Source organism: Empidonax traillii, unplaced genomic scaffold (genome assembly GCF_003031625.1).
Source record: "Empidonax traillii isolate 1590-97213 ecotype Southwest subspecies unplaced genomic scaffold, ASM303162v1 scaffold87:size1256882, whole genome shotgun sequence".
NCBI classification, from domain to species: domain Eukaryota; kingdom Metazoa; phylum Chordata; class Aves; order Passeriformes; family Tyrannidae; genus Empidonax; species Empidonax traillii.
Window position 1 is genome coordinate 1,036,327 of NW_020955280.1, and position 16,748 is coordinate 1,053,074.

The 16,748-nt window shown below is 55.7% G+C and overlaps 3 protein-coding genes across 26 annotated transcripts; 2 read left to right on the forward strand and 1 right to left on the reverse strand.

The window, feature by feature from the left end:
* Window positions 1–38: 38 nt before the first annotated feature.
* On the forward strand, window positions 39–7,581 carry TMEM25 (transmembrane protein 25). 20 transcript variants are annotated; one of them, XR_003570979.1, is made up of 7 exons: window positions 39–192; window positions 483–767; window positions 1,006–1,296; window positions 1,371–1,655; window positions 1,757–1,843; window positions 1,920–2,051; window positions 7,544–7,581. XR_003570979.1 is itself a non-coding variant. In XM_027881414.1 (7 exons), the coding sequence occupies exons 1-6, from the start codon at window positions 69–71 to the stop codon at window positions 2,001–2,003; spliced, it is 1,122 nt and encodes a 373-aa protein (XP_027737215.1). In that variant the 5' UTR covers window positions 39–68; the 3' UTR covers window positions 2,004–2,051; window positions 7,544–7,581. The 20 variants fall into 20 exon arrangements, 17 of the variants coding, with proteins under 17 accessions (XP_027737215.1, XP_027737214.1, XP_027737213.1 ...); XR_003570978.1 differs by lacking the exon at window positions 7,544–7,581 and adding an exon at window positions 4,633–4,722; XR_003570977.1 differs by lacking the exon at window positions 7,544–7,581 and adding an exon at window positions 2,621–2,689.
* IFT46 (intraflagellar transport 46) lies at window positions 2,661–6,434 on the reverse strand. 3 transcript variants are annotated; one of them, XM_027881422.1, is made up of 11 exons: window positions 6,352–6,408; window positions 6,087–6,260; window positions 5,886–6,010; window positions 5,294–5,368; window positions 5,123–5,216; window positions 4,669–4,797; window positions 4,149–4,267; window positions 3,999–4,065; window positions 3,691–3,751; window positions 3,349–3,434; window positions 2,667–2,999 (listed from the first exon to the last, which is right to left on the reverse strand). In XM_027881422.1, the coding sequence occupies exons 1-11, from the start codon at window positions 6,391–6,393 to the stop codon at window positions 2,904–2,906; spliced, it is 1,068 nt and encodes a 355-aa protein (XP_027737223.1). In that variant the 5' UTR covers window positions 6,394–6,408; the 3' UTR covers window positions 2,667–2,903. The 3 variants fall into 3 exon arrangements, with proteins under 3 accessions (XP_027737224.1, XP_027737223.1, XP_027737222.1); XM_027881421.1 differs by having other exon boundaries at window positions 4,149–4,270; XM_027881423.1 differs by lacking the exon at window positions 6,087–6,260 and having other exon boundaries at window positions 2,661–2,999; window positions 4,149–4,270; window positions 6,352–6,434.
* On the forward strand, window positions 6,522–13,267 carry ARCN1 (archain 1). 3 transcript variants are annotated; one of them, XM_027881401.1, is made up of 10 exons: window positions 6,522–6,587; window positions 7,544–7,807; window positions 8,452–8,631; window positions 8,890–9,095; window positions 9,503–9,664; window positions 10,269–10,434; window positions 11,666–11,813; window positions 12,114–12,222; window positions 12,371–12,575; window positions 13,124–13,267. In XM_027881401.1, the coding sequence occupies exons 1-10, from the start codon at window positions 6,585–6,587 to the stop codon at window positions 13,211–13,213; spliced, it is 1,533 nt and encodes a 510-aa protein (XP_027737202.1). In that variant the 5' UTR covers window positions 6,522–6,584; the 3' UTR covers window positions 13,214–13,267. The 3 variants fall into 3 exon arrangements, with proteins under 3 accessions (XP_027737202.1, XP_027737203.1, XP_027737201.1); XM_027881402.1 differs by having other exon boundaries at window positions 6,548–6,583; window positions 7,530–7,807; XM_027881400.1 differs by lacking the exon at window positions 6,522–6,587 and having other exon boundaries at window positions 7,475–7,807.
* Window positions 13,268–16,748: the final 3,481 nt, after the last annotated feature.

A 16,748-nucleotide genomic window follows, 5' to 3' on the forward strand; every position in this document is an offset into this window, starting at 1 on the left:
GGCCTGCCCCGGCGGCTGCGCGCAGCGGTCCCGCTCGGGGGCGGCAGCTGCGGGGCCCGGCGAGAGGGATGGATGAATTCTCGCAGCTCGGCCGGGCCCGCCCCTGCGCCGCATGCACGGCCCTGCGTGCCGGGTCCCAGGCGCAGAGCCGCACTGCAGACCGGGTTGGGCACAGCAGCAGTGATGTCTCAGGTAAGGTGCAGCCGGGCCACAACCTCCGGCCCTGCTGTGCGCTGCAACACCGCGGGCCCCGCGCGGGGACGGCCGCATGTCCCTGCTTCAGCTGCCTCTCTCCTAGCGCTGAGCACGGCTGATATGCCATGAGGCGTCCAAGGGGCTGGCCGGGGGCTGCCCTTGCCCTCCTCCTGCTGCTCGGCCTCCCGGCGCTCTCCTCGGCAGGTGAGGCTGTGGTGGGGTCCGTTGCACAGCTCCGGCAGCAGGACCCCCCTCCCAGCTCTGACGTGCCGTGGGCTCTCCGGCAGGGCTGGGGGAACTGGGCCCCACCATCGACGGGCAGCCGTGGGCAGTGTGCACGCTGCAGGAGGGGGAGAGCCATGCCTTCACCTGCCGGGTCCCCCAGCCAGTGCCCGGTGCCTCACTGGCCTGGTACCTCAACGGTCAGAGGAAGGAAACCAACCTCTCGGCTGCAGGCACTGCCAGCACGCTCACCCTCACTGCCCGGCGCTCTGATCACCAGCTCAACTGCTCCCTGACCGACCTGGCCTCCGGGGAGACCTACAATGCCTCTGTCCTCCTCAACGTGCAGTGTAAGGTCCACAGCACTGGCCTGCTTCAGAGTGGGATGGGGGGAGGGTGTGTGGGGTCCAGCCCAGTAGAGACTGGACACCATAACCTGCATCCATCACAGCCATAGCAGAGGAGCAGCTTATCAGTGCCACACAGACAAGGCAGAAAGTGCTTTGGGACCCTGGCAAGACAAATGCTATTCTGTCTGTGTTGCCCCCATCCCTCCTGCCCATCTCACTGTCTCTGTTTTTTACCCAGATAAGCCAGAGATCCTGCGCGTAGGCGCCCACTACCAGGAGGTTGAGGGCTCTGGCCTCCTCCTGGTGCTCTTTGTGCTGGTGCAAGCCAATCCACCTGCCAGCATCACCTGGGTGAACCAGGATGGGCACGTGATGGCCAACGCCTCCGAGTTCCTCCTCCTGGGTGCCACACGCTACCCAGGGCTGGCCAACCACTCACTCCACATCCATCTCAGCAGCGTGCCTGAGAACTTCTCTGTCAGTGCTGCCAACAGCGTGGGCATCACCACCGCCTCGCTCCTACCCACAGGTAGCTGTTGTAGGGGTGGGCACAGCACACCGGCTGTGTGGAGGGGTGCTGAGGGGGCTGCACTGCCTGTACAGGTCTGCTGGATGCCCGTGTGGAGCTGCCACTCCTGGGTGTTGCCATTGGAGCAGCACTGGCCCTGGCCACCCTGCTCAGCCTGGGCTCCTGTGCTGCCTGCCTGGCGTGCCGCTCACCCAAGCCAGTGCCAGGCCCAGGGCAAGCAGAAGGGAGCAGCCCGCCCAGCCGGTGCTCCCGTGGCAGTTGCTCTGAGCACCCACAACCCCAGGGCACACGCCTGCCCCGCCAGACCCGGTCCCTGCCGCCTGACGTGCACCTCAGCGACCTCGCACAGGAGGATGAAGGTAAAACCCCTACGTACCAGCACAGCAAGGCACACAGGGCCACAGGTGCTGTCTTAGCGAGGGATAGATGTCCTGGCTCTTGCTCCTTTTCTGCCCTGCAGCTTCCCCCAAGGATGTGGGAGCTGGTGCCAGGGGAGAAGATAGTGCCCTGCCAGGGCTGGAGAACTGCTTTGTCCTCAACAAGCTTGGTGAGGGGGTGCAGGTGGGCGAGTGGCCCCCAAAAGCTGTGCTGTGGGATATTGAGCTCCGTGGTTGCCCCAAAAGGCAATGAGCTGTTTGTCCTACAGGCTTTGTCCAGCTCCCAGTGTCTGGGCGCATCTACAAAGTGCCCAGTGTAAGCAGCGATGAGATCTGGCTGTGAGTCGCAGTGCCCATGAGCCAGATGCCCGGCCCCAGGTACGTACCAGCCCCTGGAGCAGGGCAGCCAAGGGTGCCAGGGAGGCCGTTCTGGGAGGTGGGCGCTGAGCAGCCCTGGCTCTGTGCTACACTGCGCGCTGCAGGGCTCAGGAACTGTGCTGTCAGCCAAGGCATGTTTTTATGTAGCCCATTAACTTTACCAATAGACTGTTAAAATGCATCAAAGCTCTTTATAGCCAGGCTCTAGCACTGTGATTCCTCCCAGGGTAAAGCCACGCACCAGCTTTGCTTTAGCAGGTTTGTGACTCGCTTGCTGCATGATCCTCTCCGCCCCTGCCCCTGCTGCTGTGACAGATGGGTGGGCAGGCAGTAGGACAGGGGCTGGGGAGAGTCATTCCAACAGCAATAAACTAAACTCGAGCGTCTGTGTGGTGCTGCGCAGGTTATTTCTGCGTTGGGAGGAGATAAAGGGCTCGAGAATAGGAAAAAGGGGCTCAGTAATAAGGGGTAGAGAGATTCAAGATCCCCAGGTCAGACTAGGAACACCCTGGGCAGATCTGTGTTGTGTCTGAGCGTGGAATTTATTCCTGTTTGCTCCACCCTTGCAGCGTGTGCTCAAGGAACCTCCACTCTGCAGCACCTACAGCCTGACACTAGGAAAGGCTGGTTTAATGCTGAAGTCCTTGGGAACAAGTCAAAACCAGCCATTAGGCAGCTTCTGCAATAAAAATGAGTCAAGTCCTACTCTCCAAACACAGAACAGCCCAGCATTGTCTCCAAGACCCAAGGAGGCTTTTGATGTGCTGTGTGACATCTCACAGCCTGCTCTGGGCACATCTTGGTGTCCAGCAGCAGACAGTGATCCAGGAGATGAGGGTTTAATGTAAAGCTTCAGGTAAAGCTCACCACCTCTGCCTCCGCCGCTTGTGAGGGGGGGTTGGATGGTGGGCTCCTGCCTTTCTGCCCATCAGCCAAGGGCTTGAAGTGCTGCAGGGAAAAGAATGTGCTCGTGCAAATAATCCGGCTCCTGTTGCTCGCACTACACGCATCTGAACGCACTGGTCACATCGGCTGTGTGTGAGGTGTGTGTAAGCTGTGTGCTCAGCAGTGCCCCGAGGAAACATGCTCTGGCTTGTGCTGGCCTGTTGAACAACATAGCGCCCCAGCAGTGCAGCCAAGCTCCCTGCGTCAGGCAGAGGCACCAGGGACAGGAGCAGCTGTGAACACGTTCCCAGGGCCCACCAGCCTTTTGCACATACCCACTGCTCCACAAAGCCAAATAGGAGCTAGGCAATGCTGCCAGCTGGGTGAGCAGCACCTGGCTGGAGCTGCCTACCTGCGAGTTCTTGAACTCCGAGAAGAGGGAGAAGAGGACATGCAGCGGCTGAATCCGGCTCTTGTACACGGGGATGTCCAGAATGGCTATGGGCAAGAGCAGCAGCATGTGAGGGCACCTGGGCTGCACCCCTGTCAGGAAGAGCTGAGCTCCCCAGTGACCACCATCACTTGGGCTTCTGCGCACCAAGGACTGCAGCCCCCTGCGGTACAAGAGCCACTTCCCACTGAGGCAATGATCCCAACTGCTCGGGGCTGAGCCTCCAGCTAAAGCCCTCTGGCTCTCAATGAGAGAGCCAGGCCAGCAGCACGCTGTGCCCCCAGCACAGCCTCCCCAGCTCACCGCAGATCATGTCGATGTATTCGGTGAGGTCACAGCTCATCTCCGCAGTCGGGAGGCCCACCTGGAATAGACGGGGCTGTCAGCTCTGCTCCTGGACTGCAGGAGCCTGGGAGCACATGCAGGTCACTGGAGCAGCAGCTGGAAATTCCAGTGTTGGGCTGCTCCCCAACTTCTGGCAAGGGGGAAGTGGTGAGGAGGAACAAACCCGAGCAGGCTGAGCTGCGGGATGGTGCAGGCACCTGGCTTTCATGGCAGGTGGTTTTTAAGTCTGTGCGTTGAGCTAATTACCGATCACTCAGACAACATACCTTTCCCAGGAGCTCCTCAAATTCCGGTGACCATTCCTGCATCAGGGTCTCAATGTCGGGCATTGGCCTGCCAGGGAAGAGAAAAACAAACTTTAGGATCACATACAACCTTCCACTGCCAGACTGCGGTAAACTGACGTCAGGGATCACCTGGAGTAATGGACTGTGGCAGGAGGTTTGCAGCGGTGCAGTTCACTGATACTTTCAATCCAGCTGTCGATGGCTTTGGGGTTTTTCTCTGCATTCTCCAAACTCTTCACTTTTATCTGCTGCTAAAAACACAAATATAAACCTGGAAGTGTTTGGGGGGCTTTTTGGGAACCTTATGTTCGCTCCTGATGAACCAGGGCTTCTCTCTTTCCCAGCTGCACTTTATCAATGGATTTCTGCAGGCAAAATGCCAAGTAAAACCAGGTATGGACGACCAAAGGGAATTAAAGCATCACCCGAAGGGAACAGACTAAGAGTCTGTACCAAAATTTGCCTGAAGCAAGGCTCAGATCCGTTGCAGTTTAAAGCTATGGATTAAAGCAAAAGGTTCATTTTTGCTGCTTTTAAAGTCAAGGTCTCAGTTGTGCCACAACACTGGAGTCACGGAGACAAGAGTAAAATGGCATGGTTTCACTCCAAGCAGTGTGCAGCAAGTGCAACCTCCCTTTCCCTGACTCACTGTGATGTTGTGCTGCTTGGAGTTCTCTGTCAGCCAAAGGGAGAGCACGGTGGGATCTGACTGCTTGGTTGAGGGCTCATCCAGGACCAGCAGGCCAAGGTTGTCAGGCTTCCAGTCGGGACGGGGAACCTGCAGGAGAAGAGAAACCTCTCTGCAGACTCCAGGGCAGGTTTGTACAGAGCCTCTCTGTGAGCCCCCTCGGATACATGTACTCAGTACAGTGCTGCCTGATCAGCACGTGGTGTTGGAGAAGGGAAAACCCAGCCCTTACTCCAGGTTACCTAAGTGCTCTGTGAGAGGTGGCTGAGCCACCAGGTGTACCTTTCCAGGTCTCTGCCTATTATGTCCAAGAGTGCAGTGACAGACTGGCCCCCTGGGCTGTCCAGGCTGGCCCCCATCATGCCCACCACCCCCTGTGGGGCAGGACAGGGACAGGAACCTAAAGAAACTGTACCTTTAGGAATGCATCAATATCCCCAACGGCGGGAATAAAGTCTGGAATAAAAGGCTGCAGCTTGTGCTCAATCTCTATTGTTTTGGGGGTGTACCTGCAAAAAAACACCAGCACAGCATCTGTGACCGGGAACTGTGCTGCAGTAATTGACACAAAAACCCTTACACTCACCTCTTGATGTATTCAAAGAGGTCTTTGATTTCAGAAGACACTTGCAGGTAGTCAAAATCTGCTGGATTGAAGTCACTAAAGAAAGGAAGAGAATCATGGGCAAAGATTAATGTGTGGCCCTATTTTGCCTTGGACTTGTTGGCCAGCAAAAGCACTTGAGTGAGGGACAGTTGTGATCATACAGCTCCACAAAGAGTTGTCAGCAGCAGAGCTAAGAAAGGGGCTAAGTGCTCTGCACAAAGGAAGACGTTGAGACAACGACGTGGTCAGCAATGGCTTTGGAGCTGAAAACGTTGGAAAAGGAGAAGGATTATCAGGAGCTGAGTGACGTGTTTGAGATGGTCCTTCCCAGGGCTCTGGCTGACCCCTTGGGTTGTTCCAGCCCTGCCTCTCCTGGGTACAGCAAACAGCGCCGGGGACTGGTTCATCACCTGGAGGAACCATCACCCTGGAGCACTGGAGACAGCTGCCTGTACCGATGCCCACGATCCCGCTCATCCTCGCGGGATTAGGGATCAGAGGATCAGCAGAGGGTCCAGTACGGCCCCCAGCAGCCCCGGCCCCAGCTCGTCGAGCCGGTAATGCCGCTCACCCCTCCAGCGCGGCCCCCTGCTCCTCCGAGTCATCCTCCGAATCGCTCTCCGACGAATCCTCTGAGTCCTCATCGTCCTCGTCGTCGTCCTCGCTGGGGGCGGCGGGGTGGGCCACTGCCTCCTCCTGGGCGAGAGAACCACGTTCTCACCGGCTGTCCCAGGGTGTCGCCGGGCCGTCCACGCTCCCGCCCCCTCGTTACCTTCCCGCTGCCGCTACGCTCGCCGATCCCGCGCTCGGAGGCGGCGCCGGACACCGTGGGCCGGCGGGAGCCCCGCGGGCGGCCCGCGCCCCCCGCCCGCGGCGAGCGGGCCCCGGGCTCGGCCTCGGGCAGCTCCAGGCTCTCGTCGTACGGCTGGTTCTCTACCGGGCGGGGCTACGCCGAGAGGCAAAGTCAGATGGGCCCAGCGCCCACATCCACAGCCCGCCGGGTCCCCCCGTGTCCCCCCGTGTCCCCCGTGTCCCACCTCCGCCCTCCCTGTGTCCCTCCGCGCTGCTGCCGTCGCCATGGCAACCCCACCTCCCCGGCCGGCCAGAGCGGCCCCGGCGTGAGCGCGCCCCCTGGCGGCGGGGAGGAGTCGCTGCCCCGCCCCCCCTCCCGTGACGACATTTCCGGGTGCGGACGTGGCGCGGCGCCGCCATCTTCGGGGCCGCCCGGGAACCGGAGGGACCGAGCGCCGCTCCCGCCGCCGCCGCCGCCATGGTAAGGGAAAGGCCTACCCGCCGCGGGGTTCGCGGCAGTCTCTGGGACAGCCCCTGGGCTCGCCGGGCCCGCACGCAGTCCGGCGCTGGAGTCCGCGGCCTAGCGGGACGGAGCGCGGCGCTGCCGCCCGGGGCCGGCGGGGCCGCGGCTGCACGCTCCTGGTGTCTCGGAGCCGCGGTGCCTCCTGAGCCGGCTACTTCACGTTCAGGGTCTCAGGTGTAGGCGTGCGGGCGGTGCCCGCCTGCCCCGCGCTGTGGCCCTGAGAGCTCTATTTTCCCCGTGGCGGTGGTGTCGGGGTCAGCACAGACCCGCCGCGCAAGGCTCCGCCTGCGGCAGGGACTAGTGGTGCCGTGTTGGAGGTTTTTGGGTACTTTCTGTCCGTTTGGGGATTTAAAAGCTCTGAAGTGCAGAACAGTATTATTCTGACAAAGGTAATTAAGAAACTGATCTGTGAGAGGGAGATGTGGGGAGGAAGTCTAGGCAGACAGAGAGGAGAAGGAAGACAAAGTGCAGCTGGCGAGTGATAACTCCTGCGAGCTGCCCGGGAGGCACCCGAGGCCTGTGGGTGATAACCGGGCCTTCATCAACCTGGCTGTGCTGTGCGTGTGGCACTGGGGGACGTGTCACATTTCACAACGTTCTTGTGTGTAGTAAGCTGGGGTAGCCTGATGGAAAAGTCCCTCTCCTGGAGCCTCCCCTAATGCTCCTGATGGTTGTTACACCTTGGTGTGTGTGAAATCGGGAACGGGTTCATTTGCCTGACAGGAGCTCTGAGTTTAAGGTAGGGGTAGAACATGGAATGGAGAGAGAGAAAAACAGAGGTGTCTTTGCTCTTGGCATAGTTGAGTTCCTAGTCACAGAAAAAGATATAAAATCACATTCTGAGTGCATGCAGGTAAGGTATGCTGGGAAGTGATCCTTTTCGTGGGCCGGGCTCACCCGCTCCGCTCGCCCAGGTGCTGTTGGCAGCCGCCGTGTGCACGAAGGCGGGGAAGGCCATCGTGTCCCGGCAGTTCGTGGAGATGACCCGCACCCGCATCGAGGGGCTGCTGGCAGCGTTCCCAAAGTTGATGAACACAGGGAAGCAGCACACGTTCGTGGAGACGGAGAGCGTGCGGTACGTCTACCAGCCCATGGAGAAACTCTACATGGTGCTGATCACCACCAAGAACAGCAACATCCTGGAAGACCTGGAAACACTTCGGCTCTTCTCTAGAGTGGTAAGGATCTGTCACTCGGTGATGTGGCTGTAGCCTGGAACGGCACCATTATGGGGCACCTGTTTCTGAGCTGGTGCTGGAGCACTGCCTGCTTCTACCTGGCAGCTTAGTGTTCCAGAGCTTCCCTTCCTGACTGGGAAGAAAGCTCTGAAGTTTTGGTGGTAGTTTTGAACTCAACATAAGAAATCCTCAGTTGTAGTTCAGCTGGTGAGACCAAAGGACTGATTGTAATTTAGCATTAAATGTTCTCTGTATTATTAACCTAAGACTTATATTCCTTCAAAAAAATAACATGATGTTACAAGTGCAGTGCTACTTTGCAGGGATCCTGAAGAAGCAAGTTTGTGTCTTCATACAATCTACATACAAAAAGTATCTTCAGGAATTCCCAGGGCCCTAGAATGGAGTTGGGCTCCTCTGAGTGTTACAGGGAAGCTGAGAGGTTCCGTAAGGATTTTAGTGTGGAAAAACTAATAATGGCAAAATTTCATCTTGTTTATCAACAGCCTAATGGTACCCAGAGCAGCGGAAGGGTGAACTGGTCTTGGGAGGGTCAGCACTGCTGTGATCTCTGGGATGGTAGGAAGAAAGTGTTTACACAGTACTCTCTGTGGGTACTCCTTTAAAATGTTCTGCCTTGCTAGATCCCTGAATATTGTCGAGCTCTGGAGGAGAATGAGATCTCTGAACACTGCTTTGACCTGATCTTTGCCTTTGATGAAATCGTTGCCCTGGGCTACCGCGAGAACGTAAATCTAGCGCAAATTCGGACCTTCACTGAGATGGACTCGCATGAGGAAAAAGTGTTCCGGGCAGTCCGAGAGGTGAGCACGGACACCTGTGAGCTTGGCACAAGGTGCCATGTTTGGGAAATGCCACCTTTGCTATACAGAGGTGTTCCTCCACCTTGATGGGGGCATACAGTTATTTAGCTTTTCTCTAAGCTTGTATCCTGTATCTATCTAAACCTGTATCTTGTTTCCCTTTTCTTGGCAAGGGGTTTGTGGGCAGCTGCACTTAGTTTCTGTGCAGGGCAAGATTGAGGTTGTAAAGCTCCCTCAGCCTCTTGTCTCTTCTTTCAGACACAGGAACGCGAAGCAAAAGCCGAGATGCGCCGTAAAGCAAAGGAGCTGCAGCAGGCCAGGAGAGATGCAGAGAGACACGGCAAGAAGGCTCCCGGGTTTGGGGGCTTCGGCAGCTCGGCCGTGTCTGGGGGCACGACGGCAGCAATGATCACAGAGACCATCATTGAGACCGAGAAGCCCAAAGTGGCACCAGCACCAGCCAGGTAGGGGGACAGCAGGTGGCAGACGTTCTCTGGAGCCAGCAGTGACTCAATCTGTGTGCCCAAAGAGAGCTTCTAACCTAGTGTCCTCATCTCTGTAACTATCAAGGAGCATTTGTGCCATGTACCACAGTGACACCCCTCGTAGTCTCTGGAATCTTGGATGAGCAATGAGTTTCCCATTTTGTGTGAGAAAAAGAGGTCCCAACTCCTGGTAATACATAGAACGGAATCCAGATCTAAATTATATCTTAGCACACCTGACACGTAAGACAGTAGTTCTGTGTATGTTCTCCCCAAAAAAGGGTACCAAAATGAACGATGTGGTGTTGGGATGGTCAAGTTATAGTACTTGAAGATAACCAGGAAGGAGGAACCTGTTGCAGTGATCTGACTTGGCCTCTGTTTAGACCTTCAGGTCCCAGTAAAGCCTTGAAGCTCGGTGCTAAGGGGAAGGAGGTGGACAACTTTGTGGACAAGCTGAAATCAGAAGGAGAAAATATCATGACTTCTGTAGGCAAGCGCTCTGCGGAAGCAGCCAAAGTTCTCGCTCCTCCTGTTAACATGGAGAGGTGAGTGCTGCCCTTGCTTTGGAAGTGGTCTCCTCACAGCTCTCCCTGTGTGTGGCCCTGGGAGAGAGCCTCCTTGTTCCTTTTAGGCTTTTTCCTGTGCTTCCTTACCTTGTAGCTAAAACGGTAAGCAAAATCTGGGAAAGCATGACAGCAAAAAAGTAAATAACTGGTTTGGTTAGGCATTCTCTTAACTAAAATGGGGTGTCCATCCATTATTGAGCTGAGGTTGGGAATTTTCCTGTGCCTTTTGCCTTCAAGTAGCTGCTGTTTTCCCTGTTTACCTGCCTCATTTTACACGCAGCACTTCAGAACCTTTTAGTACCTGGAGTGCTGTGGCCTGACAGAGGGGATTTGAGTGACCACCATGTTGAGATGCTGCATCAGTGCTGTTTAACTGGAGTCCCATCCCCTGCAGAGCCATATCCGTGGATTCTCCTGCCCCTGAGTTCACCTGTCAGAGCAGCATTAGCCCCCAGAACAGCTGACCATGACGTTCTGTTCAGGAGCCCTTGCTCAGTACACACAGCTTGTCCTTCCTGAGCACTGCTCTCTCTGCTGCCTGGGAGATGAGCGTAGGACTTGAGCTTTTTCTCTGTCTGTCTAGTGTGCACATGAAAATAGAGGAGAAAATCTCCTTGACTTGCGGCCGTGATGGAGGATTGCAGAACATGGAGCTGCATGGCATGATCATGCTGCACATCTCTGATGAAAAGTTTGCACGGATTCGTCTTCATGTAGAAAATGAAGACAAGAGGGGAGTGCAGCTGCAGGTAAAGTCTATCTGGTGTCCCATGCTGTTGAACGTGCTTTTGTTGCTTTCCAGGGGAATAAAAAAGGAATACTTGAACATGTTACTGTCCTGTATTCTCATCCAGTCTTTCTCAGCAAATGCATTGGAAATGGGAGTACTCGGTGCAGGGCTAGTCATGCTCCAAGGATTGAAGTTCACTGGAGAAATGCGGTCTTGGTGCTTGCCATACTGCTGTCGGAACCTTATCTGCCCAGCAGTGCACATTGGCACGCTGGGTGACCTCACTTGGACTTTGCAGCAGCCTAGTTGGTGCCTGTTGGTGTGATGTCAGTTGCAGCTGTGGACTGGGAGTGGGTGAACAAACTTCTGTGCTGAGGGGGAACAAATTTATTCTCTCTGGAGCTGTTTCTTCCTGGGGTCACTTGTCCTGTCACTGCTGTCCCTGGGATGTTTGCTGGAGCATTTGATCACAATTGGCAGTTGCAGCTCAAAGGTTCTTAGGAGATTTGTCCTTCCCTTTTTCAGTGTGACCATATTGATCCCTGGAGGTGGTACTGCTTTGACACACTCTGGCTCACCCCTCGCCAGGGGTTTGTCCGTACATCACTGACTGCAAATGCACTTCCAGCACATCCCATGGGCAAGTTTCTAACAGTGCTCCCCAGGGCGTTGCTTTGAGTGGAAGATGAGGCCAAACCCTGTGCTAACTCCTGCTTTTCTAGTGGAACTTAACAGTGATATGCAGAAATCCTCTGCTTCCAAAAAGCTGCTCTTGCTCACAGTCGTGAAGAGTGTGTTTAAATGAAGTTTGGCTGCTGACACGTATGTGCGTTAAGGTTGCTGAGGGAAGCTGTAGTGTTGCGGTTTCATGCTGTTTTTTCCAACAGCATTAGGTTGATTTTTTTCTTCAAGAGAAACACGTACTGTGGATCTTCAGTATGGTCTTTAGGATTTGAGGAGTTAGGTTGTTCTGTAATTATCAGGCCAGGACATGCATTGCTAGAGTCTCTGGCGCAGTGACTTGTAAGAATGGCAGTGGTGTGGATCCTTCTTGTCAGATCAGCGTTTCCTGGAAGGAATCCCAAGTTGATAAGCAGGTGTGCTCCAGATGGACTTCTGAGCCAGGAGCAAGCCTGATGTGTGTTTTGTCAAGAAAAACACTCTGTGTAGGCCTGTCCTGGTAGAACTTGCATTACCTACAGTTCTGTCCTTGGGCTTACCTACAGCCTAGACATGTGTTCTTCTTTCAGACTCACCCAAATGTGGACAAGAAACTCTTCACTACAGAGTCACAGATCGGTTTGAAGAACCCAGAGAAGTCATTCCCTATTAACAGTGATGTGGGCGTGCTGAAGTGGAGGTTGCAGACCACAGAAGAGTCTTTCATTCCATTGACAAGTGAGTGCGGGTCTGGGAGCTAGGGCAAAAGAGGCTGATGTTTGTGGGCTGCTGGTTTGTATCCACCTTGTGGCAGCTGGGCTGCTTGGAGCATGCACAGTGTGAGACGTTGGAGATCCTGTGTGTATCCAGTGGATAGTGCCTGCCCTCAGCAGTGTGCATTTTTTGAAATGCTCTCAAAAAATCTAGCTTTTCTTAAAGTCAGAATTTCTTGGGGATGACTTGACTGGGCATTTCAAAGTGAAAGCCTGCTCCATGTGGAAGGCCTGTGTGGTTCACACACTGTCTCTGTGCCCTTAGTTAACTGCTGGCCCTCAGAGAGCGGGAACAGTTGTGATGTTAACATTGAATATGAGTTGCAAGAGGAGAGCCTAGAGCTGAACGATGTGATCATCACCATCCCCTTGCCGTAAGTAACGTTCCTTGTCCGGGCATCATTAAAGAGTCTACCTCCTTCTCCTCCCTGGTTCATGGGTCTGGTCAAGCTGACAGGTGTTACGGGCATTTTCTTAGCTCTGTGCAGGGAAGTTATTTTCACTTCTCATTGCCTACTCTAGGTCTGGTGTCGGCGCCCCAGTGATTGGGGAGATTGATGGCGAGTATCGCCACGACAGCCGGAGAAACCTCCTTGAGTGGTGCCTGCCAGTGATAGATGCCAAAAACAAGAGTGGCAGCCTGGAGTTCAGCATAGCAGGGCAGCCAAACGACTTCTTCCCGGTGCAAGTCGCCTTCATTTCCAAAAAGAACTATTGTAACATACAGGTATGGTCACTGCTGGAGCTCCACGAGTGTGAAGTCACTCTTGCCTCAGTCCCTGTCTGACTTACACTGGCTGTGCTGCAGTGGAGCCTTGCTGTCCCACTGGCCATGGCTGAGGGGTTGACATTAACTTGCTACTGAAATAGCTGGATTTGGGAGTGCCAGCAGACAGCATTGGCAGCTGACATCTCCCAGAGCTTGCCTGCAGTTTCAGTTGTGCCTTCGTTCCTCTGAGTAATCATTACCTCCCCTCAGACTTCATTAGAGAATCTATCGGCCTTGGAGCCAAAACATTGCTCGGCATATGACTGTCTGCCCCCACTGAAGTGTAGCCAGCGTTTCACTCCTCAGTGGAGACACAGTTACCATAGAAAATCACTCCCCTCTTTCAGGTTTCCTGGGAACAAAGATCTTTGTTTCAGGGCTGAGTTGTGGTTCGCAGGCACTGGGTCTTTCTGCCCTCATGACCATTCCAGCGTTGGGAAGCACAGCATCACTGTGGTGGGGAGCGGGGTCTGATGCTGAGCTAACGTTGCCTGTTGTCTCCACAGGTTACCAAAGTGACCCAGGTAGACGGGAACAGCCCTGTAAGGTTTTCCACTGAAACCACCTTCCTGGTGGACAAGTACGAAATCCTGTAATGCTAGACGTGGGAAAGTGCAAAGGAAGAAATTTTTTAAATTAAAACAAAAAAAGAGACCGACGTTTATTCTGAATGTTGGGAATGCCGCAGCCCCCTCTGCTAGGACATGTGGCTCTGTCTGCCATCTGCAGCGTTCCTGAGTCACAGACATTTTTGGCAGAGAATTGACATGCTCATGGGGGGAAAGGCCACAAATTTCTTTGGCAGATTTTTACGGGCCGGCAGAAGAGCAAGATCTCCGCAGAGAGCCTGACTTTGATGTGTTCCTTCCTCCCCTGGTGACGCCCGGCGCTCAGCCCCAGAGCCGATCAGACATCGTTCTCTACCCTCCCAAAGCGTCACATGCTGTTCCATTGTTGGTGCTTACATTTTGATTTCTCCTCGTCCTCCAGCTCTCGTTTCCATTGAGGAAAGGAGGCAGTAAGAGAAGGTGTGTTGGGTTGCCTGCTGCTGCTCTGGACCCTTCCATCTGGTGGAAGCTGAGCAAGTTGCCCTTGGCCTCAGAGGTGGGGGGATCATGGCAAGGGCACTGGGTGGGTAAGAGGGACCAGGGGCTTTGGTCCTTTTGTCCCACCCGGTTACTGCCATTCCTCCAGCCCTGCTGTGCTGTGATGGTTCAGCTCCAGGTGCTCTGGCTCCTGCTGCAGGGGGTATAGCTTCCATCTTGTGCTTTGCAAGGCCTTTTTTGGGAGTCTGGGGAGGCAAAACGCTTTTCCTGCCTGGGTGAAAGGAGCTTTTCCTGCCTGGGTAACTACTTGCCTGTTAGAACCTGTCCCAAACCAGTGTTTGTTCAGTGCTGGCAGGGGGAGGAGAAGGAAATGCTGGTTTCCAGGAAACATGGGGGCTGATCTGAGCCGTTCTTCCCCCCACTGCCTCACCAGCATTATTTGCCTCTTCTCACAGACCTGTGCTCCCCTCCCAGCTCATCTCACCTGTGTGGCTGGGGCCTGTCACAAGCATCACCTGCCCCTGGGGGCACACCTCACCTCTGGCCAGAGGGCCTGAGTGTGCATGTGGAAGGCAAAGGCCCTAAAAGTGTATGTACTGTGCTCTGTGAGAGACAGCCAGCCTGTCATGGGCCCCTGGGGTCCTCTGCCAAAGAAGTCCGTGGTCTCTCCTCTGGTGGCAGCACCTGAGAGAGAAATCAACCCTGGTCCTGTCCTGGGAGGGCAAACCCTCCTCCCTAGCAAAGTAGGCAATGAATCCCAGGAACCCGGTCCTGTTCCAGAGCTGCTTCTCTGTATGATTTTTAAAATTGAGTCGAGGTTAGTTCAAGCATCCAAGGAGCTTTTTTTTTTTCTTACATTTGTTGGAGGGTGATATTTAAACCAAGCTGAGATCTCCCCTTTTTGTAACCCCGTATGATCCTGGCCTAGGGAATAGAGCACATTCCATTGTACACAGAGAATACTGAATCTTTAATCAAATAAAGTACTGTCAAAGGAGCTGGATGGGGGTCGTGAGGTCCTTCCGGAGCCGGGACTGCTCAGCCCAGGCCCCGCGGGGGCGGGACGGGGCCGGCACCGGGCGGGGCGGGGATACGGCCGTGGCAGGCGGTGGCGGACAGCGAAGCGGCGGCAGAGGCAGAGGCCGGGAGGGGCTGCCGGTCCAGAGGAGTGAAGGTGAGCGGTTGCCAGGATGAGGTGGGACCCTCCCCTACGCGTGGCCCAGACGGCCCCTGCCTTTGGGAGCCTGTGAGGCTGGTTTCAACGTGTGCTGCCCTGCGGGGACCTTCCCAGTGCTTGGGGGGCAGCTTTGTGACACGGTGGGGGTGAGGGGAAGGGACTTGGCTGCCTTGGCCCCTGTCAGGGCCAGGTGTGGGACTTGTTTGAGGTCCCTGCCCCCCGGGCACTCCGGGAGGGGTGCAAGGAAGGAGCTGCAGGCAGTAAAGTAGGAAAGACCCTGTTAGCCATACAGCTGGTCAGTGCACAATGCTTTAGGAGTGTGTGGGTGGACTGGGAGCTGGATCTGGGTCTGGTGGTCCACATCAATGGTGAGTTTGGTGGTGTGGGAGTCCCCAGAGCAACATAGTCTCTGTGGGAGGCTGGACGAGGCTCTCCCATCCAAATCCTGCTGCAGCCGGAGGGCGGTTGGAGGGGAAGACAGTGCTTGGCCTGAGGCCACCCCTGCTGTCCCTGAATCCTCTTGGGGAGCCTGGGAACAGTGCTGGCCTGGCTGGACCCTGCTCCATGGCTGGACCTTGTTTACTCCAGCTTCCTGCCACGTTCCTGCCACAGCCCCTTCAGCTGCTGCCCGAAAGCCAGAGGAATTTGGCAGCCCCAGAAGGCCCAGCTGCTATGCCGAAGGGCCGCCCTCTCCCCCATTCCTCCAGCTGCCCTGCAAGCTGCCAGCACCAGGCACAGGCTGCAGGGGGGCAGGTCCCCTGGCCAGGCACCACAAGCAGCTCAGACATGAGGCAGCTGCAGGGCAGCACTGCTGGTTGCTCTTTTGGTAATTCCTTGTATGTTTGGGTTTTACTGTGTGGTGCTATGTGTTGGTATGTGTGTGTGTGGGGGCATCAGGGCAGGGCCCCGTGCAGGGGGATGAAGCCACAGGATTGCACAGCAAGGGATCCTTGCTGTCAGCCAGATACCAGAAAGAGGAGATTGCTTGATGCCTGTTTTGAAGAGGGGATGTTCCCCTCTCCCAGCAAACACAGGGCTGGGTGATGAGTTCATGCCAAGGGCTTAATTCAAGACCCACCAAACCTATCCTGTGCTATCGTCTGTGAGATTTTATTAGTGGGAGTCACAGATGCTCCTCACTGACCTGAGTCTCTGGCCTGCAGTTGAGAAGTCGTCATTGGACACAAGAGCGTTTTTAGAAGCAGCTTTCCACTGTGAAGCTTTGAGGGGTCTGGAGCTCATGATGGAGGTTTCCCTGTCTGTGTTGTGGTGCCTGGAGGCACATGCTGATGCTGGAGTTGGTGCTTGAGCTGCAGCAGTGGTTGGGACTGCATATGGTATCACCAGCCTTTGGAGCTGGCTCACCTGGGGAAGCGTTGGGTGCAGGAAAGCAGGGCTGTATGCCCTCCCTGACCTGAGTACATGGTGGGCAACTCCTAGTCTGTAGAGAACCCGAGGTGTGATGCTGGCAGGGCCTCCGCAGGAGCACAGCTGTGCTGCAGTGGTGCGGGAGCACTTCCCGGGAGCAGTGAAATCAGCGGGTGTGGCCGGGATTCCTCGGCTCCCGCTGGAGCTGCCTGGCGGCTGATTTATAGTGGTGTTATTGCCAGGATCGTGGCGTTGTCCTAGCAACCGCAGTGAAGCCCCCACCGCCCCTTCCCTGGGTGGGATGGGGCCGGCTGGGTCTCCTCTGTTCGCTGTGGGTCAGCCTCAGACTTGGAGGTAGCGGCCAGGAGCAGGCTCCTCGCTCCCCTCTGGCTTTGTGCTGGAGACAGGCTCCCCCTTCCCAGCTGCCGCCGAAAGGGCTAGTTGTTTACCGGGGCAGAGGGTGTGGGAAGGGGTGAGCGCGCTCTAAGTGCGGTAGCAGATGGGGAAGCAAGCAGGCAGCCAAGTTGGCCGGAGGCTGCG